We start from the raw sequence: 16,180 nt of genomic DNA, 5'->3' as shown, positions 1-16,180 counted from the left end.
AAACAAAACAAATAATACAAATAAAATTAAAGGCAGCAGAAAAAAAGAAAAAAAATCTTATTCATATCTGCCCCCTTTTCCCACCCCAAAAAATATAAAATGAATAAATTCAAACAATATTAATCTTCGAATAACAAAACATAAAAACTTCAACTCTTCCTCGAACAACAGCCCTTATAAACACACATCATATAAATTCATATCTCTTTAACAAACTAACTTTCATCATTCTCTTAAACAGATTTATTGAACCAGCATTTTTATAATCACTTTCCAGATTATTCCACAGTCTTATTCCTTGAATTGAAGTACATCGATCCTTCAAATTTGTTCAAATTTTAGGTTTTATAAACATCTCTAGCCCCTTAAGATTATAATTACTTACACTTAACAAAATTTAATTGGATATTTAAAAGTAATATTTTTTATGAGCCCTATACCTAACCTGTGAAATATTACAATCAACCAATTCATAAAATTTCAATAATTTTAACTGATAATGTGTTTGATGGGTGACTGTAATGTTTTCTGGTGATAATTCTTACGGCTCTTTTCTGTAAAATAAAGATGGGATTTGTAATAGTTTTACATATTAGCTAGGGTGCTAATGTGAAAGCTAACAGGCTAAGCTGACATTTCTCATTCTCATTTACCCAGAATGCTTTGTGACGTAAATAAAATGGCACTGCCCGTGTGTAAATATATATTTTTAATTTATAATAACTAAACATCCTACAGTATTTTTACTGTCTTTGTTAATTAAATAATGTTTAAAGTTACAACTAGTCTGAGTTTTCTTTAATAGTGATTAACAACACTAATATTTTCTGATCTCAGATTCACTCAACTTTTAACTAACACTTCTTACTCTCTCTTGCATTTCCGTCTCTGAAGGATGAACCTGCAGTAAGTCCTGAAAGGGATTTCTCCTACTGAAACCACAATGTTGCTGTTTGATTTTACGTCTGTGTTGTTGAGGTTTATCTGACAGCCCCTCTGCTCTGCAGCTCCYGAGGCTCCTGATAAGCCCACCGTCTCCTTGGCCACCGAGACATCGGCGTACGTGACGTGGATTCCTCGGGGCAACCGCGGCTTCCCCATCCAGTCGTTCCGGGTGCAGTACAAGAAGGTGAAGAGGGCAGGGGAGGACTGGGTGACTGCGGTGGAGAACATTCCTCCGTCAAGACTGTCTGTGGAAATCACGGGCCTGGAGAAAGGTCAGAACATACAATTTAACCGTGGTTACTCTGAGCTGCTGGAGTTGGGGGCGAGCTGAAGGATGTTGTTCCGTATAATTACTGTGATGATGCTCTGCATAATTACATCCCCACAATCTGTAAATTTATCACCATAATGAGTGTTGTTAGAGTCTTTTCAGTGATTACTGCCATTAATCAGAACAGTTAAAGTTAATGTAACATTAGCTCAGAGAAGAAAAACAACTTAATTACTGAGCTTTTAAGTTAAAGTTTGAATCTGCCGCCCCGAGTCACAGATCATTTATGTTTGCTCCTCCACACGTAGGCACGTCTTATAAGTTTCGTGTGGCAGCTGTGAACGTGATCGGTTCCAGTCCTCCCAGCGCTCCTTCGAAGGCCTACACTGTGGTGGGCGGGAGAACACACGAGCGTCCAGTCGATGGACCCTACATCACCTACAACGAGGCCATCAACGAGACCACCATCATCCTGAAGTGGACGGTGAGTGTCTTTACGTCAGAGAGATGTTTTATTTCAGTCCAGCTGTGATAACCTGATTTATTTCTCCCTTAACAGTACACCCCCGTAAACAACACGCCCATCTATGGTTTCTACATCTACTACCGGCCGACAGACAGCGACAATGACAGCGACTACAAGAAGGATGTGGTGGAGGGAGACAGATACTGGCACTCCATCACGGACCTCCAACCGGAAACGGCCTACGACATCAAGATGCAGAGCTTCAACGAGAAGGGGGAGAGCGAGTATGGCAACGTAGTGATCCTCGAAACGAAACGTGAGTCCACGTGCCCGCTCGTGTTTTTAAAGGGATCCATGATTAGTTGTAACATTAGACCTTGTTTAATAAACATTTATTTTAACTGTAAAAATACTGTAGGATGTTCAGTTTTTATCATTTTTAAACTAAATGATTAAAAATATATTTTAACACGGATGGAGCCATTTTATTTACACAAAGCATTCTGGGTAAATGATGATGTGGATAGGTCCTCGGTGTGAGCGAGCTATATCCACCCTGAAGGTTAATCTTGGACAATATCTGMTGATCGACTCTTTTAAATGAAACCAGAGAGCGTTGACAGAGAGGAGAAGGTAGAAATGACTCAGCCTGKAACTGAAAATATRGATGGAGGACAACAGTTTAGCTTGTTTGTCGCGCTAGCACCGAGCTAATACATATAATGATATATAGTGTCGGCGCTAGCGCTAAAGCTAACAGGCTAAGCTGAGGTTCTTCTTCCATGAAGCAGCTCTGTTGTCCTCCATCTATATTTTCAGTTCCAGGCTGAGTCATTTCTACCTTCTCCTCTCTGTCAACGCTCTCTGGTTTCATTTAAAAGAGTCGATCATCAGATATTGTCCAAGATTAACCTTCAGGGTGGATATAGCTCGCTCACACCGAGGACCTATCCACATCATCATTTACCCAGAATGCTTTGTGTGTAAATAAAATGGCTCSATCCGTGTTAAAAATATATTTTTAAAAATTTACAAAACTGAACAGGCTACAGTATTTTTACAGTCTTTATTTTACAGTTAAAATGAATGTTTATCAAATAAAGTCTAATGTTACAACTAACCGTGGATCCTTTAAATACACTTTCAGAGATTCTGACAGGTCTGCTCTTTGTGTCCTCAGCTCGTCTCAGTTACCCCGGCACCGTGCCCACAGTGACCTCAGGTTCAGAGAACGTGAACGACAGGGTGCTCGTGCCCCGGCCCGGTGACCTCCCCTACCTCATAGTTGGTGTCGTCCTGGGAGCCTTTGTCTTCATCATCGTCGCCTTCATCCCCTTCTGCCTGTGGAGAGCTTGGGCCAAGCAGAGTGAGTGTTGGCAGGGTCTCACGTCTTTACCTCCAGCTGTGCGTAACTCGTTTATTTTTTATCTTTCCCACAGAACAAACATCAGACTTGTGTTTCCCCGCTGTGGCTGCGCCGGTGTCTTCATGCCAGTACACGATGGTCCCTCTTCAGGGACTTGCTCTGGTTGGACACTGTCCTCTGGACGGGCGTATGACGGCTCCACACGGCGTGTACCCAGCTAACGGAGAATACCTGCAGAATGGCAAAGCTCACCACCCAAAGGAGTGTCTGCCAGGACTGCAGCAGGTAAAACACCTCTTTAATCTGTCTGATTAAACGGCTTTATTTAGTCTTTGTTGACTAAAATATCCAAACTCATCTGTGACGTTCAGGATGAGGTGGACTGTGAGATGGAGTGTGACACTCTTCTGCCTCAGACGATGTCAAATGGACATCTGCCCGTCTACCACTACTCCACCAGGTAACTATTAATATCTTACCTGTTATAGATGAATGCTGAATTAGTTTGGAGAAATGGTTAATTCTGACTAGCTTGAGTAGATTCTTACTGTTTAAAAGTAACTAAAGTCAAAACTGAAAGGTTATTTAATAAACTCTTACATCATCAGTTTTACATTGCGTGAATATTCTGGCTGAAATCTGAYAACATTCCTGCAGGATGGACTGTTAATTACTTCTGCTGCCATTTTCCTTTGTAAATAACCACAGAATTTATAATCTGATTTATTTTATTACAAAACATCAAAACATTTTCTCTCTATAATTTGTTTTTTCTCTGTTTCAGCAGCTCTCACGACACCCTTCATTATGTTAGATGCATCAATACCTATAATTTCATAGTTGCTAATGAAACCATGTGGATTGTACATAATGTTTTCTCCTTGATGTAACTATTCTTGTAGCCTCTCCTGCATGCGGTGCTCTAAATAAAGCTGCTGCATTGGGAACTATCCCAACACGTGTCTTGTTAAATCTTAAATTGTTCAACTTAAACAAACATTTAATAATAGTTGAGTATCACTTGAAATAAGATGAACGTGATGATAAAAAAAATGGTGCAGTGAAGTGAACAGTCTAATGACTACCAGCAGGCTTTACTCAAAGCTATCAGCCTGATTTCTTCAGTGTGAGAGCAGAGCACTCAGCTCACACGTTTGTTTTTGTTGTCCTCAGTGGCGTTGATCATCACAAACAGAACTGCTGCTCTCCCGACGACGTCACCCTTCAGCTGCTGCCGTCTTCCTGTCAGCTCGTAGACTCGCGCGACGTCTGCAGCAACGCCAGGTCCTGCTGCGGAGACGAAGTGCAGGAAGTAACTCAGAGTATGTGTACTAACTTTAAAACGACAAAGCAAAAAAATACATAATTATCTGATATCTGAAATGACTTGATAGCTACTAAAATCAGCGTAAACACAGATGCTATTCTCTTTTTTTTATGCTAAATCTAATTGAGTTCAGTTCTAGATTAGTTATTAACGGCTCCATCTTTGTGTTTTCTTTTCCCCAGGACCAGAACCTCTCTACCTTCTGTCTTTAGAGGACAAGATTTTCACCACGTCGTCTTCAACGCCCGCAACACAACCGACTCGAGACTCGATCCAGGAAGTGGACATCCTCCCAGATGAAGTGTCCCTCGAGGACGAAGGGTCGGCCCGCACTACAGACGCATGAGAGACTCTTGAGTGAACAGAGGAAAACCAGAGAAAATATTTATTTTTGTATCAGAGATATTTATATATTTATGCTTTTGTATATAAGTGTCTGAGTTTACTGTATATATGGTTGTTTTCATATTCAAGAGGACTTTTTATTCACACGTCTGATGGTTTTATGTCATGGAAAGGAGTCAAGGCACCCCGTTTTTAAATTTTGACGTTCATCCTCTGTTGTCAGCACTTCCCCCTCCACTCATAAAACGTCCATCTTTGGGGTTTTTGACACTTAGCTTTATGCACAACAGAAACTAAAAGGAACTCTTTTCACCAATCTCACGCTGTCACTACGAGGTGCTGTTACATTCAAGAGAAATGTGTCATTTTGTGTAGCAGTAACATATTATGCATTGCTCATCATTAAACTATTAACAAGTGTATGCAACATAAATCATTGTTTCAGTAGTGTACAAGAGATTTTATATATAAATATAAAATGTACAGATATTTATTTTTTTTTTATCACTGAGTGGGAGAGATTCTGGAAAAAATAACTGTCATCAATAAGCTGATCTTGTACTGCAGCCACTTGTGTGTTTACTCTTGTGCTGGTTACCAAATGACTGCCAGTAGAGGGTGCTGTGACTGGTGTGTTAGTGTTATTCCTCCGTTTCCTCACGTGCAAGAAGTATTAAGACTTATGTGATCTAAATGAAGGAGATCCTGAATCCACAATTCCTTTAAAATAAAAAGGTGCAGCCATCCTGCTGCACAAGCTGGAGCACTATTGCATGTAAATAAAACCTTATAAAATCTATTTATCTTCGTTTTTTATATATATATATAATGTTTGGGTGTTTCATTAAATAAAAATTCTCCAGATGGAATTAAATACTAAAGTCTCATTATAAACTTTATTTATCAATTTTGTATTTACAAATACATAATCTAGCAATCTTCATATGAAACATTCATATTTACAAAATAGCCTCTCAAAAAACAGATTCTGTACAGTACAACCTGATAAGTTAGTAAATTACATTAGTAACTGTGCAGAAAGTTACTTTATGATTCAAATACAAAGAATTCAAGTTCTGAACTTAAACATTACCTCACAACCAGTTTGAATGAAAAACTCAAGTTACTTTATCTCCCAAAACAAAAAGTTTTTTTTCCTTTTTTTAGAATTACTTAGACATCATAATCATTCTGAACTGAACCAATGAACATGTAAACAATAAATTAGACGCTTCACCGCTTAAAAAGGAACTACAAATTTCAAATCAGGAAAAGCCCGGGAGTCACACGGCCGAGCTGCCRTCGTGGCCCAGGATGTGGCTGATGTTGTGGGCGGGACGGTTCGGCTGCTTGCCGGCGTCGGCGGAYGAGGGGTTGGAGAGCGACAGCAGGGGAGACATGGGCATGGCCGAGCCGTCGGCCGGCATGCCGGCGGCGATCTCGGGGAACAGCGAGGTGAGGCTGAAGTTGGAGATGTGGGGGGTGATTCCCGACGACGGCATGGGGGGCATCTCCGGGAGCAAGGGGAAACTGGCCTGACCGAAGCCCACGGGGCGAGGCGGCGACAGGATGGAGCCGAAGCGGTTGTTGAGCGGCGGCGCGCTGCTCTTGTCCGTGCCGGGACTCGGGAACATCTGGTTGGGGAAGTACTGCAGCGTGACGTCGCTGGGGAGGCTGGGGTGGGCCGCTGGGGAGTACGACGGGTAGAAGGAGGGTAAAGTGTTCTGGGGCTCCACGGGGAGAAGGGAGGGGGTTCTGGAGGTGCTGGGCTGGCTGACCGGAGGGATGAAGGTAGAGTTGGTGTTGAGGGTGGGGGGAGGGTTCATCCCTCCCTCTGAGATGAAGGGGAAACCAAAGTTCTGCGTCAGGTGCTGCTCAGACACCAGGTTGTTGTCACCGGGGACCTGGCCCCCGTCTCCCATGAAGCGTACGATGGTGCTGCGTCTGGGCTCCCCTCCGGACTGCGGGCGGCCCAGCAGCACCCCTCCCCCTGAGGGCAGAGGCAGGTGGCCCTCGGGCTCGAAGGGGTTGGTCGGTCTCAGAGCGCCGGGTCGGGGCCGCTCGCTGAGTCTCAGTTTGGTGGGCTGGGCGTCTCGAGGAAGGTGACGCGAGTGCTGGCTGACAGCGGCGGGCGGTCTGGAGATGGCCGAGGGGCGGCCCGGTTCTGAGGCGCTGTGTGGCGTCGGGGGGTGGGGGGGCAGACCTGCTCGAACCCCGGGGCCTGTGTGCATGTTACTGCTGACCTGAGGAATGTGGGCCTTGTTGCTCTCTGCAAGTCGCATGGCCGGGGTCTTCTGAGACTGAGGCACGCTCGGGCTGGAGGTCTTGACTTGAATGTCTCCTGAGGTGGTCCCGGGCACGCAGCTGTACTCCATGCTGACTGGGGGGCAGCACTGCACCGCTCGCTGGTGGTGGTTCTGCTCGGGCAGGTGGGGGGACAGGAGGCTCTGCATGAAGGTCTGGTGACAGCCTTCCTGGACTTGTACTCCCTGGGGGCCCGGGTGGGCTCCGCTGTAGCCCCCGCGGTTCCTTCCATCTGCTCCGGGTCCAACGCTCATCCTGAACCCCCCCTGCTGTGGCCCCTGCAGGCCCCTCTGGGAGGGCGCCGCCGACTTGGGCGCCATGTCGTTCCCGCGTGAGACCTGAGCCTCGAACCCGCCGAGCTGATGCGTCCCCCCTCCACCCCCCATGGCCTTGAAGGGCTGACACTCCGGCCCGCGCTGAGCGTCACCTGAGTGCTCAGGTGGGAGGCGGTTCTGCGGGTTGTGAGGAAGGCCGGCCTTCCCTCGCGATGTGTCCAGGTAACCCCGGAGGTCGGGTTGATCCTGAGAGCCGCCGCCGCCGCGCCCGGGCTGAAGATGGAGCGGGATGCGCTGCTGCTGCTGCTGCTGCTCGCCGCTCGTGGAGCTTTTACTGAGGAGCGCCTCGGCGGAGTAGTCAGAAATACGATGACGCTCCTGACGAGACGGAGCGCAGGCCAGCTCAGAGGAACGAGACACAGGATTACTGGGAGGAGAGATGAGCTGCTGCTCCAGGCTCCGCGAGCTCATCATCCTCTGCATAGCGTTATGGTCCTGACCCGGCTGGGGGGGGGACAAGAGAAATTATTAGTAAAACCAAAACTATCAGTTACACATAAAGTTAACGTTATGTTTGTATGTTAAACTTACAAAGTTAACCATTTTAGTGAGGTTCCCTATGAAGTTTTTCAAATGTTTTTGAACTAAATTAACTTTACTGCCTAAAGTAACCCTTACATGCATCTTCAGTCACATCTGCTGTTTCTGTAGGTAAACAAACRTGGAAGTTGTTTAGGACTGCAACGATTAATCAATTAATCGACAACTAATGGATTATTAAAATAATCGATGACTAATTTAATAATCGATTAATCTTTTTCTTTTTTTTTTTTGTTCACTTTGTTTTTCTCTCCAAACTGCTTTGACACCTTCCACTGCCACATCTGCCTTTCTGTCCTTGACACACATGTACAGTAGTGGTAACTGGGGTAGGCCGTGGACGTCACAAGACATTATACAGACAGGCTCTGGTATCATGGCAACCGGAGCTCAAAAGTGTGGGATCATTTTAAGARAATGAAAGAGAAACCTGTGCAATATCTGCAGAGCAGAACTTRCCTTCCACAGCAATTATTTTTAGTTAGCATATAGCTAAAATCTAACGATGGTTATACAATAGCAGCTGCATTCTGGCACAATAAGCTCTATGTTTTATATTCAATTAACGTATGATCTGATTAATCGATTAATCGAAAAAATAATCGACAGATTAATCGATTATTAAAATAATCGTTAGTTGCAACTTTAAGTTGTTGACAAAAAGCAAAAATAGGTGTGAAAAATGTGGATTTTGTTTCTTACTCTGTGATTTTTTTATATTAATAACAATGGCAACATCCACAGAAGGGACATTTGGGATGGAGAAAATTTGGAATAACTGGAATGGAATTATCCTTGGATTTGTTGAGAAAAGTACTTTGTTTACGTTGAGAGTTTCAGAACTGCATATCTGGACAATTACCAGAGTCAATATAGTTCAGAATAATGATTTTTATATTTAATTTTATAGTTTGTAATGTATATGTAAGGAACTTGGCATAAAACACAATTTTTACTTTTTTTTTTACATAACTGGCATCTTCTCTTTTGAACTTGGTTCAGCCAAAGTGAAACAGGAAGTGACATCAAAGGGGAACTCTATGAAAGAAAACTCTCTGGTCTTTGTTTATTGAAACAATATTATTCAAACTCTTGACTCTTCATCTCTGATAGTGACTCAAAAAAGGAGTGAAGAAGTAGGGTTGGGCAATGTTGGCAAAAAATTAATCATGATTAGTTGTGGTATTTAGTTGATAACGATTAATTTGACGATTAATCCCCTGGAGTCCCTGAACACACTTACAGTATGTCCTGGTCACATGACCAATTTAATGGGAAAGATTTACTCTTTGTAAAAATCTGTTGCAAATTGTGTCAAAATTACAGACTTCAGGTTATACATCAATTTTTAAATTGTGTTGGTAGATAAATAAGTTACAGAACTTTATTTTTAATGTTCGTCATATTTGAAGCGGAGAGGAGCACCGACGGGACATAACAGGGAAATCTCCAGTCAGTCTGCCTGCTGGCATTAATCGTATTAATCGTCAAGTGCAAAAAAATAATCGATTAATGTTTTTCTGACGATTAATTGCACACGATACGATTATGCCCAACCCTATGAAGAAGCATCAAATTCTTCTCTACGGACTGTGTTGTCAGGCATTTTAGTAAGTGTTCACTTGCAGACATTCCCCTTTGACATCACTTCCTGTTGCTTCACATGCAAATATCTCAAACACTGTTCATCTGAGCGGCATGAAATTTGTTTTGTAATATGTTATAAATATGTTACATATTTCCAAAAGTGCATTCATATTTATTACAAAAATCTGATGTCGCAGACACTTTAAGCTCTAGATACATGAAGTAGAAGAATAAACTTTAATAGTCAGGTTTTAGTGTTGTTTCAAACATTTTTCATTAAAAAAGTTAAGAGAAAAAAAAAGTAGTGTTTTATGTCTTATTTCTTTTAACTGTGTGTACGTCGCTGTATCACCAACCTTGAGGTGGTCCTGCTGGGTCATGTGGCTGCTGTGGTGGGCCCTGGATCCCACTGACTGGGCTTCACATGTTTTCTCCTGGTGTCTGAAGTGCTGCTGCTGGATCTGCTGCTGCAGATGCTGTGTGTGTCTGGAGTGGGCACTCTGCTGCTGTAGCTGCTGCTGCTGCTGCTGCTGCTGCTGCTGCTGGTGCTGAGCCTGTGCAGGAGGCTGTTGGTGTTGGTGCTGTTGTTGATGAGACGGTTGGTGTTGTGTGGGTTGTTGATGCTGCTGTGGTTGTTGGTGTGACTGCTGCGGATGCTGCTGGGTCTGTTGTTGAAGCTGAGGCTGTTGATGCGGATGCTGCTGAATTCCAGACTTTTCCAGGTGGTGTTTCTGCTGCAGCCCGGCAGGTGAGCCGGTCTGGCCGGCTCGGACGATCCCTCGTTTTTTGTGGACGTGCTGCTGCTCTTGTTGCTGCTGCAGCGCCCTCTGGTGCAGCGAGTGGCGCTGTGCGGCGTCCGCCTGTGTCAGGTGGTGCTGCAGATGGTACAGGTGGTGTCTTTGCTGCTCTTGCTGCTGCTTCATGTAGAGGTTCCCGCCCAGATGCTGACCAGACTGGCTCCCGATGTGCTGTGGATGACCCTGAGGCACCTGGAGCGCCCCTGACTGATTCTGCTCTGCGGGGCCCTGAGAAGGGCAGTGGCCATCGACGGGGCGCACGGCTGGACTCATGAAGGAGTTCGTGGAGAAGAGAGGACCTGCGCTTTCAGAGCTGATCCTCGTCAGCACGGCTGAAGAGGAGGACGGCAGCAGCGGCACCATCATCTGACCGTGCTCTGGTGCTTTGACATCCATGTGGCTGACGGGGTTCACCGGGGCAGGGCAAGGTTTGGGTCGTTTCCCTGGGTTTAACAGGACTTCCTCCTGGGCCTGCCTCTTGGGAATGATCTTCATTTGTCGCTCGGCCGCAACATTTCCAGGCTGAGTCCTCATCGACGAAGTCTTTAAGGTGGTGTACTCGATCACGTGGGCGGCGCCTGAACAGGGTGACAGGGACTTGTTGGAGGACTGGGACATGTGAGCCGAGGCGCCCACAGGTGAGGAGCCCTGCTGAGCAGCCAGGCTGGGGGAGGCGGGATAGGGCTGGTGGCTGGAGCTGGGCCGGATCAGGTTGTTCACGCTGAGGCTGGCTGCCGTCCCGCTCTGAGCCGAGCTCTGAGCCTGAGGAGGAGGAGGCTGTGAGTAGGAAACATTTGGGGGATGTCTGCTTCCGTTTGGCCGACTGACGGACCCCTCGACGTGTGCGACTCTTCCCGGCTCCGTGGGCTTGGTCGATTTAGCTTGCTGCCCAGCTGAGCCCCGGTCTTTGCTTGTAGACCCCGGTGGGGGTTTGGGAGCATCCCACGTGGCTGAAGACGTGTTGTCCCCAGAGCAGCCTGCGCTCCTCCTCCCAGGACTGTCCTGCTCCAGCATGGCCAAGGCCAGCATCTCGGCCTGTTCTGAAGTGAATGTGAACGTGCCGAAGGAGCTCGACGAGGCACCGACGCTCTGGCCCTGAGGAAGCATTGAAGCCACAGAAAACCCTCGACCACCCGCRGCCCCCGCAGCGGAGGGCGACTCGCTCTGCCTGCTGGACGTCACGGGGTTCTCCAAAGCCTGGTCGTCTAGGTTGGTGTACACAGGCTGGGGCAACGAGAAGTCTTTTCTCGTAGCTTCAGAAGCTACGAAGCTCTCTTTCTCTGCTGATGTGGAGCTCCTCTCGCCCAGAGCGTCGCCGCTCACCGCCTGCGACGGTTTCACTTCCGGCTGGCGTGAAGGAGACTGCGACGGAGGAACCTCGGTCGGCTGCGACGGAGCTCTCGGAGCGACGGTCTTCTTCCTGAACTCTGAACTCGCTGCGGCGGTGCTGTGGGGGGCGGAGCACGCCGCTGCGGGTGAGGACAGCACCACGGCTGGAGACACAGAAGCTAACTTGGCAGGCTCAGACTCTGGTTTGCTACAAGCCAGTGGGTCTGGAACCTTAGACTCCTGGGGGAGGCACTGCGAGGCTGCGGGGGRACTCTGGCTTACAGAGGACGGTGCAGTGGGTGTAGTCTTGCTGGAAGACGCAGCAGAATCTCCAGACGTGTGCCAAGTCTCTGTGACGACTGCAGAAGTGCTCCCAGGTTTGTTTTGTTTAGAAACGACAGCAGTGACGACCGACTTACTTTGTGTTGTGGCAGTTATTGTGGTAGTTGTTGTGGTAGTTGTTGTAGCAGCAGAGTTCAGTTTAACATCTGAGGGTTTGGTTMGAGCTGAGACGTTACCAGAAACTGTAGTTGGTTTAATCTCGGCGGCTGAAGCGGAGCTGTTTGAAGGCTTGCCTGATGTTTCGCTGACTGTAGCTGCAGCTGTTGTGTTACTCGCGGTAGTTTGACTGAACACTGACTCACTTTGAGGTGCACTGACGGAGCTTTCCTCCTGTGATGAACTAACAGCAGCGCTGCCAGACGAACTGCACACGACCAGCTGCTTGGTGTCCTGAGCCAATGCAGCGCAGCCTAAAGCTTCACTGGTTTCTGCAGCTGCAGAGCATGCTGGGGGAGCATTTGTTACTTCGACAGGTGACGGCTGTAAAACCTGAGATGAAGTAACTTTCACCGTTTGGCTCTCTGCAGCAGCAGGTTGGACAGGAACAGCGGCAGCCTCAGGATTTGGCTCCTTCTTCTTGGCAGATTTAGTCCTTTTAGCTGCTGCTCTTTTTGTGTGTAAAACTGTGCGAAGCTTCTTCCCTGAGGGCTTAGAGGCGTTAACCACTGGCCCCGAGGTGACTGGGTTCAGGCAGGGGACCTGCAGCTGCTGGGCAGGTAGMACGACAGTGGCTGCAGGAGCAGGAGGCTGCTGCTGTCCTGCTGATAAGGAAGCAGGAAGAGGCTGGCAGCCGTTCTGACTACAAAGAGGGAGGCCTTGAGATATGCTCTGGTTTAAACTACTGAGGGCTCCTAAACTGTTGAGGGCCACGTTAGTAGTTGGTTCCTCAGATGTGGTGGGCTGGACCAGCTGGAGGGTCGTCTGGCCACCCTGGGAGCCGGATTTGTCAGAAGTCTTCATGGGCTGCAGGGCGAACACCTGCCCGTTCACAGTGATGGTCTGAGGGGTGGCAGGAACTGGTGGAGAACTGGAGGCCTGGCTGACCTGTCGGGGATGGCTGACGTGAGGCTGGACGGGGCGAGGCAGAATGTGCACCAGCTGCTTCCCCCCGACACTTTGTAACGGAGGCGCAGACACCGGACTGCTCGTAGCAGGAGTCTGAGTGGACGCAGCGGGAACCAGCCCGACCGGGGGGTTCTGAGGAGCGGACGCAGCTTGACTGGGGGCTTGGATGATCACTATATGCTGACAAGGCGTTGGGTTCGTCATTTCCTCCCTCGCCACCGGCTGGGCGGGGCAGGCGCTGGCCTGCTGCAGGATCACCAGACTTGGATTGTTCGTGTTCTGAGGAGCCGTTACGCCTGGAGCCGCTGCTGCAGCCGGGTTGACCTGCAGCACCTGCATGGTCTGAAGGAGGGGCAGCTGGGGCACCAGAGCTGGCTGAGGCTGTGGGATGAGGGCTGCTGGGGGGTGAGGGACTAACGAAGCTGGCTGAAGAACAGCGGGTTGGGGCTGGGACATGACGGCGGGCCGAGCCACCACATGTGGCTGTGGGACTATGGCTGACTGAGGGAGAACTGCACACGGAGGCTGAGGCTGGTTCTGGACAGCGGGCTGTAGATGGGTGGGTTTTATGAGAGGGTGAATGTGACTTGGCTGCATTTGGATCTGGATGGGACAAACGGAGGGTTTGCCGCCCAGTGGGCACACGGTCACCTGCTGGACAGCTTGGGTGGTGCTGCTGACCTCTGGGGAGGGCAGACTCTGACAGACCGGCTGCACGGTGTTCCCTGCCATCTGCAGCGTGGTCCAGGTAGTTTGCGTGCTGCCTGCGGCTCTAAGGAGGGCTTGGTTGCTCGGGACGGCCGTGTAACAAGCAGTCCTGACAGCAGCGCTCTGTGTGACCAGAGAGCAAACCTCTGACGTGGGTTTGGTTACAGTTTGGGTGGACGCAGGTGGAGCAGCGCTCTCGGTGGGAGGCTGTGAGGCTGATGTCGCTGCTGCAGGGATGGTCAGCGCTCGCTGAGGCAGGGATGTGGTGGCTGCAGGGATCTGCAGGGCGATGTAGGAGACGGAAGGTGGCAGAGGCGGGGCCACCGCCGGCGTCTCCACCACACACTGCTCCACCACTCTGGGAGTACACTGTGTGGGCGCGGCGGCTGACCCCGGGAGAAGTGCAGGGGCGGAGGAGGGTGTTTTCACTTGCAGCAGCGCTCCGTTAACTCTTAACCTGGCCTCGGCTGGTGGCTGCAGGATTAATGCTTCAGAAGGCTGCTGCCCTGGGCTCGTCTGTTTGCCTGCAGGCCCCTTCACGTTGCTGTTGGAACACACGATAATCCCCTTCGGGAGCTGGTGAGTTGGGGTGACCTTTGCCACCTTGGCACAGCGCTGCTTGCCCTTCCAGTGGATTGTGGGATCCTCTAGGATGTTGATGTCATGAGCTTTGAGGAGCTCGATGTAGTGAGCGCTTTCTTTCCTCAGTTCGTCCAGCTGACGCCGCAGCCGACTGATCTCCTCCGCTGCAAAGAGACGAAACAGACGACTCAATTAGAAACATGACTTCATAAGGTCATAAGGGATTAACTGTTGTTTATTCAGTCATCAAAACTGTTCAGCAACAAATCAAAAAAATTACAAAACAGTTCAAAAATGTGAACAGTTTGACTGAAAAGACACAGGCAAAAGCACAAGGCTTATATTTATGCCTGTCCTACACATCCATTGAAACTACCCCTCATAATCATTGCAAAAAAACAAAAAACAAACAAAAAAACACAAATAACAAAGAAAACAAACAATCCTTAACAAAACAAATACAATGTAGTTATTTTCACTTGTAACCCTCAAATAAATAAATAAATAAATATAATTTGTTTGAAAAACCATAACTACATTCTCGAAAGTCCATGCTTGCATCATTCCATATTTTAATTCCTACAACAAAAAAGACCTCCTTTTTATTTCTTTTTTAGCTTATTGTTTTATAAATTTAATAACATGTTGCAGATCATACAGAGATTCATATAATATAAAAAAATCTTTGCTCCCCAACAGGCAACAGACCTAATTTTGCTCTAAACATCATTTGCATTATTTTGTAATGAACCAAATCATAGAATTTCATGATACCAGATGTAATAAATGTTCACAGTAACCAGACTTACTAATAACACGTATGGCTCGTTTTTGTAAAAGTACTACAGTATATCATTGTTGTTTTGTATGTGGAAGCCCACACTTCCACACAATAAGATATATACGTATGGAAGTATAAGTGAAGAGTAAATTATATGCAAAGCCTTATAATTTAATACATTTCTAGTCTTATACAGAATAGCTATTGTTTTTGCTATAATTTCCTTTATATATTTAATATGTTGTCTCCATGTTAATTTATAATGAATAATAATCCCTAAAAATTTTATTTCCGACACTTGTTCAATTTCAGCATCACATGTTTTTAATATCATATCTCTAGTAGTGTCTTTTTGATTTCCAAACACCATGAATTTATTAATTTTTATATTAAAATGATAATTTGTTGATATCAAACCAAGTTTTAAGATTTTCTAATTCCATTTCAATAATAGGTAATAGGTCCTTTAAAGTTTTTCCAGAACAATACATATTAATGTAATCTGCAAAAATAATAAATTTTAATAAATTAGTAACATTACAGATATCATTAATATAAAGTAAAAATAATTTTGGTCCAATCACAGACCCCTGGGGTACTCCACATATTCTAAACTGTGACACAGTATTATTCATTTCCACACACTGTGGCCTGTTTTCCAAATAACTTTTAAGCCAAGAATATGCCACCCCTCGTAACCCATGTGTGAAACTTCCATTACAGTTCTGTTAAAATCTTTGTCCACATTAATCAACATTATCAACTGATAAAGGCTACAAAAACAGGGAGGTGAGGATTAGACTTAATTATGAACCTAAAAGCTGTCATAACCCTGAACAAAAAGGACATAAATTAATTAAAAATAAATTTCTTTCATTAATATYCCCACTGTAAGTAACTAAACTAATATTTAATCTGAACAATATCTAACTTTACCTTGGACTTTATCTCCTCCATCCAAAAGCATAGCATCATTCTGTTTCTTTAGTTCAGTGATGTACCGAAAAGCTTGATCCAATATCATGTTTTTACTCTAGAAATGAAAGAAAAATGTTACATAAAATCCTTTCAGGTTAGTGCTGAATAATAA

The 16,180-nt window shown here is 46.3% G+C and overlaps 2 protein-coding genes across 2 annotated transcripts in view; one reads left to right on the top strand and one right to left on the bottom strand.

Moving 5' to 3' along the window:
- boc (BOC cell adhesion associated, oncogene regulated) overlaps positions 1-5,519 on the top strand; it is a gene marked incomplete at its 5' end in the record, with an annotated part of 28,887 nt that extends 23,368 nt beyond the window's left edge. The window contains 8 exon segments of the mRNA XM_014002232.1: positions 1,008-1,217; positions 1,525-1,700; positions 1,776-1,998; positions 2,863-3,048; positions 3,122-3,333; positions 3,420-3,508; positions 4,222-4,370; positions 4,558-5,519. Coding sequence (XP_013857686.1) covers positions 1,008-1,217; positions 1,525-1,700; positions 1,776-1,998; positions 2,863-3,048; positions 3,122-3,333; positions 3,420-3,508; positions 4,222-4,370; positions 4,558-4,721 — 1,409 coding nt within the window. The 3' untranslated portion in view covers positions 4,722-5,519.
- Positions 5,520-5,597: 78 nt separating this feature from the next.
- The window catches only part of usf3 (upstream transcription factor family member 3), a 12,083-nt gene continuing 1,500 nt past the window's right edge, over positions 5,598-16,180 (bottom strand). The window contains exons 5-7 of the mRNA XM_014002231.1: positions 16,027-16,123; positions 9,843-14,473; positions 5,598-7,803 (exon numbers count right to left, since the gene is read on the bottom strand). Coding sequence (XP_013857685.1) covers positions 6,004-7,803; positions 9,843-14,473; positions 16,027-16,123 — 6,528 coding nt within the window. The 3' untranslated portion in view covers positions 5,598-6,003. The remainder of the gene's footprint in view (positions 7,804-9,842; positions 14,474-16,026; positions 16,124-16,180) is intronic.

This window comes from Austrofundulus limnaeus, unplaced genomic scaffold, assembly GCF_001266775.1.
Source record: "Austrofundulus limnaeus strain Quisiro unplaced genomic scaffold, Austrofundulus_limnaeus-1.0 Scaffold12, whole genome shotgun sequence".
NCBI classification, from domain to species: Eukaryota; Metazoa; Chordata; class Actinopteri; order Cyprinodontiformes; family Rivulidae; genus Austrofundulus; species Austrofundulus limnaeus.
Note: the sequence above shows the minus strand (reverse complement) of the source record. Positions and strands in the feature narration are given on the sequence as shown.